Here is a 5322-nt window from a genome sequence, read left to right on the forward strand (position 1 = left end):
CTGGGCTTAGTGTCCCTTCAATAAACCCGAAAGTGTGCATGGGGGGGGGGGATAAGCTTTAAAAATAAACAGGCGCAGGCAGCGGCTTCAGGGCAAGGCACTCTGTACAGATGAATTGCCAGCTCATCTGCTACAAGCAATTTTGGCCTTTGACCAGCCCTGGGCCCGGACAGTTTGCATCCAGGGCCAGTGCTTCTGGACACACAAACTGGATGCAGCTAATCACTCAGATCACCCAGTTTGTACGCGGTTATAGCAGCTGAGTCTAGATATTGAGATAAGACACATCTGAAGAGAGCAGCCTATTTGATAGAATAGGCTCTAAAATGTATTTAATAATAATGGATTTATTTATATGAAAAAAACTTGCACAGTAAAACAAATATATATATATATATATATATATATATAAGGACGGCAAGAGGTTAAAGTATTTACAGATTCTTAAGGAGTAGTACCTCTAGCTGCATGTAGCGTGAAGTAATTCATCCTCAAAGATCACAATAAAGGCTCTTAAATCGGTTGTAACAGCTTAGATTACCTTGCTGTGTGTTTACAATTAGAGAGCTGCCAATATTCTGCTTTTATAGAAACTAAGGGAAAACAATTTGTAATTTCAGTGCCTCTTGTGAATTTTGAAGATGAATTTCTCCACATTGACTGGCCTCATTCACGCAGCTTAGAGTTGGCCCGTACAGATCTATCCTGTCTTCGTACGAGTACGGACACCCGCACGGATGTGCAGTTCGGGTGAGCGTAGGGCGGCGTACAGCTACGTCCTCCCATAGAGAAGAACAGGCTGCTGCATACAATCACACGCAGCACCTGTCCTTCCCGGGAACGGCCCGATGCGGCCGTACATGCCGCACAGATTTGTACGGGCCGACTTTGAGCAGTGTGAATGAGGCCTATAACTATATAGTTCAGTAGCGGCTTATAAAGTGCTTTTGCAGCTTGTTCAGAATATCTAAATATTTTAATGTTTATGGCCACAGGTGAAATTCAATAGCCAATCAGATTCCAGGTAACACGTTGAAAGCTTGAAAACTGAAAGTCTGTTGTTTGGTTTGCTATGGGTCACCTCACATTTGTTGATGAGTTTAAAGTATATCGCATTATGTATTTCTTATGTATTTGCATTATGTATTTCCTGTCTTGTATCATTTGTACCCAATAAGAAATGTTTGCAATTTTGCTAGTTGCCTCATTGTTTGTCTACACTGCTCACTGGAACTTTCACATAGACTTATGTAGATGACAGTAAAACAAAATATGCATGCCAGCAGTATTTTAACATTTCCTACTGAGCTCAGTGGTATCTTTAAAGGAGAACTATGGGGTGAGTGAATTACACTCATCCCCATAGTTAGAGCCGACGTGTGACATTGAAACTGTGAGTGAACACACACCGCCGATCCGCTAACTTCCCGGCTCTATAGATCGGGAAGTGAGCAGAAACATGCCGCAGATCCGCTCACTTCCCGATCATCTCTCTGCAGAGAGCAGTGACTGTCAGTCGCCGATCCCCGCATGGATTCCCCCCCCCTCCCCTTTCCTATCCTCCAGCACTGACTGGAGGAACAGACGGGGAGGGGGCAGGCACAGCTGGCTCTGCCTCTAGATAGGCGGAGCCACCTGGGTGGATCTCTACAGTATTGCTGGGATTCGTCCCAGCTGTGGCACTCTCAGCATATAGCAGGCAGTATATGCTGAGTTTTGGGTCATGGGAGGACACAGTATACAGTATATGTAAATGTTACAGCCTCTTAAGCAGAACTCTGGCCAAGACTTTTATTTTAAAATTTTGAATGGCAGAGGGGTTACAACCAGGTCATATTTTTATTGCTGTGGCAGCATGTTATATATCCTGTTCTCCCTATTGGATTCTTGAGGGAAATATATGAAGCATTGGCATTGGTGAAAAGCCAGGATCATCTGGTCACAGCCACACAGAGGACATAATACCACAACAGTCGCAGAGAGCATTGAAGTCCAACTTCTGCAAAGATGGTTTGTTTGGTTTTAGATTGAGGAAGGGTTAGAACAGGGCTGGACAAATCAATGGACCCAGGTAGTCAATGATCCCTAAAGATTCCAGTTAACTTTTGAGGTTTTCTCTAGTTGTTGTCAGAGCTGGCTCCTGGATTAGGCAGATTGGCTCCTGAATTCCATAATTATTTGTCCACCACTGGGTTAGAACCTCTACCTGTGTCCACATTTGCTGTATCCAAAGCCAAGGAAAATATGTCGGCTGGAGATAGATTACAAAAAAATGCAATTGAATCTTGCTTTACTCCACACAAAACAGAGACATTTGGTTGGAATTGCTGTTAAAAATGAATTGTTCTTGATTTTTTTATTGATATGATTACTGACAACTTATCTGTTTCACTGGTTAATGAATGTGTGTGTATTTTGTCTAATATGTAATATGTTCTGATTCTTGTTGTTTTGGGTTTTTCTATTCCGAAATCAACACTAAATTCTCTTTTCTGACAGGTATCGTTTATTTTTCTTCCTTATCTCCATAGTAATATGCTTTGTTGTGACCAACTCCTTGATGCTGGCGTGCTGTATGCCCATCTTTCTGTTGGGCATGAGGTACTACTACAGTAGGAAAATTATCCTCAATCACCTGGAGGGTGCTCTACGCACGGACATGTCTGATATTGAGAAATATTACATGAAACAACCAGGTGAGTATCACCCCTTCAAGGGATGTTCCCCCTATATCAGCCACTAAACCAGACATTTAATTCTTGCTTCAAATGAATGCTGAACAATGGCACTGTCCTACTATTATTTATTAATTCTGTTAAAGGTCGCTCCAGCCAAAACATTAATTTCAGCTGGAAGTGGAGGCCGGCGGGCTGAATCACCCACTAGAGTCTTATATCTATAAGAACTTCAGGTGTAAAACCTCCCCAACATTCCTTCAGCCCAGTGAGACCCACCAGCTAATGGTTTTAGCTGGTGGGCAGAGCTGGGAACTGGGCTCCCTTTGGGGTCTCTAAGAGATATAAGAGGCTGTTGGGTGGTTCAACCCCAAACTAAAATATTTGTTTTGGAGGCCTGACCTTTTAATGGGAATCTGTCATCTAACGGCTTAACTGGATGATAATCCTCCAGCTGGAGGGGTCTATTCTCTGATCCCCAGGCTGTAAACAATTTCTGGAGGAGTGAAGCATCTATACAGCTTCACTCTAAGTGATATCGCCATGGAACCAGTATGTGGCCCAGGGATTGGAGAGTCTAATAAGGTCAATGGCATTTCAACCAGATAAGTATTGAAAATAATAGATTCCCATTTCATAAGCCCAGGGATATCCATGCATGCTGCTTTATCTAGGATAAGAATACCAATTCTGCTTTTGTGGTTATGCTTTGTATATGTTTATCTGACTTGAAGATAAAGCTGTTGGTGATGATATTTCTAGGACGATCATGCACAGTAAAGGTGGGTATGTATATGTGTGTGTATATATATATATATATATTGTAACAAGGACACTCCACTGTAGTCCAGGTAAGTCAAGTAAAACGCAGTTTATTAAAGGGCAAACACAAAATAGCTTGCATCAGCAACATAAGACAGTCCTTGTTATGGCTCTGTAGCTTTCCTCAGCTTCAAGACACTCACGCTGCTCACCCCTCGTGAGCCCTCACTCTGCTCTCTTAGCAGTCTGTACCGCAGGTCCTAGGATCACCGACCTTCCTGACCTCTCCCCTCGTGGGCACTCGCTCTGCTCTCCCAGCAGTCCGTACCGCAGGTCCTAGGGTCACCGACCTTCCTGACCGCTCCCAGCTACCCCTGGCTGTTCCGTGTGCGTCCAGCATGCACCCGAGGTGGTCTGTGTCCGTGTGCTCCCTGCACACACACAACTCCAACACTCTCTGAGCACTGGGCTGGCTTCCTGATAAGGCTGCTCTCAGCCACCTGATTAGCCCAGGCTGGTCATTGGCAACACCTGGCCCCAGGACTGGAGATCTCATCCCACCCAGAGCTCTACGAAATCTCCAGAGCTCCAGATCCCAGCTGCAAATAGGAAAACCTGGAATAACCTGAAAAGCCAGGTTCTTCCTTATAACATGCTTTACCTTCTGGACCCTCTCAGCCCCTTTGGCTGAGAGTCCTGGGTACCAAGGTCGCCATCCTCCACCGTGGCATTGGCTTACACTGCCACAATATATATATATATATATATTTCAATTTTCCATTTGTCTCAAGGCTGTACACATATATTGTATAGAGTATGATATAATCCATTTTGTAAACTCTAAAAACATTAGGATTTACTTTGGGGTTCAGTAACCAAGTAAAAAGGTCAGACTTTACCATTGGCACACAAAGTCATGGATAGACATACAGGGTTATTCACAAAAGGGTGAAGAGTTTGGGGAAGGAAGGAGACGTGAACAATCTAGGACAACATAGCTCATTTAGAAAAATCCTCCATTTCAGCTCACTTTCCGGTTCAGTTATGTTGTCCTAGATTGTTCACTTCTCCTTCCTTCCCCAAACTCTTCACCCTGTTGTGAATAACCCTGTCAGACTGTGACAATATAGACCGACATTGGCAGACCCAATCCATGACAGATGGACACACATGAAAAGTAGACTTATGGGGGATACATCCCCTGGTAAAATTTGGACCACTTTAAGAGGAACTGTCATTTGGGAAACCTAGTTTGGGTGGAGAGGTGACCATATTGGTTGTGGACATGGCAGCTGGATTCTGACCCTTTGTTTCCTATCTGCATGAGATCTATAGTAGTCACTTACCAGCAAAATCAACTTATTGCTTGTGTAAGTGATATAACATCATGGCCCCTGTGGGGGTTCTGCTGTTTTTAATGGTTTAACATAGAAAGGATTCTGCTTTGTTTGAGTCACTTGCTCATCAACATCTGGGAAATGATGGAGGGGGTGGGAGATTAGTCACGCTAAAGGATTGCATAAAAACCTGTGGTTAGGTTAACATTAGGGGTTTGATTTAAAAATCCCTGCCTGTACCCTTATTAGCTTCTGTGCCCCTATTTTTATTTCGTTTCATTTTGTTACTGGGGCTCTGAGTCTGTGAGTAAATTCCGCCATTGCCTTTCCTCTGCCCAGTTACACTGCCTTAATGGTCACTAAGGACACTCATTAGGTTGGGGTGGGGAGGGGATAGGGTGGCAGTTGGCAGAGCTTTGTCTTTATTTATATCAGAGAAGTTTGACTCCATTAACGAAGCAAAACTAGTTCAGGAAGGGCACAGATGAAGGTTTTTTTGGCTAATAAAAGTAAAATCTTGAGTTTGTTCATTTGCATTTTGTTTAAGT

At 43.5% G+C, this 5322-nt stretch overlaps 1 protein-coding gene across 1 annotated transcript in view; it reads left to right on the plus strand.

Moving 5' to 3' along the window:
* NAT8L (N-acetyltransferase 8 like) overlaps positions 1-5322 on the plus strand; it is a 38224-nt gene that overhangs the window by 9634 nt on the left and 23268 nt on the right. The window contains exon 2 of the mRNA XM_018570800.1: positions 2532-2696. Coding sequence (XP_018426302.1) covers positions 2532-2696 — 165 coding nt within the window. The remainder of the gene's footprint in view (positions 1-2531; positions 2697-5322) is intronic.

Source organism: Nanorana parkeri, unplaced genomic scaffold (assembly GCF_000935625.1).
Source record: "Nanorana parkeri isolate BGI_ZX_2015 unplaced genomic scaffold, ASM93562v1 scaffold1598, whole genome shotgun sequence".
Classification (NCBI taxonomy): domain Eukaryota; kingdom Metazoa; phylum Chordata; class Amphibia; order Anura; family Dicroglossidae; genus Nanorana; species Nanorana parkeri.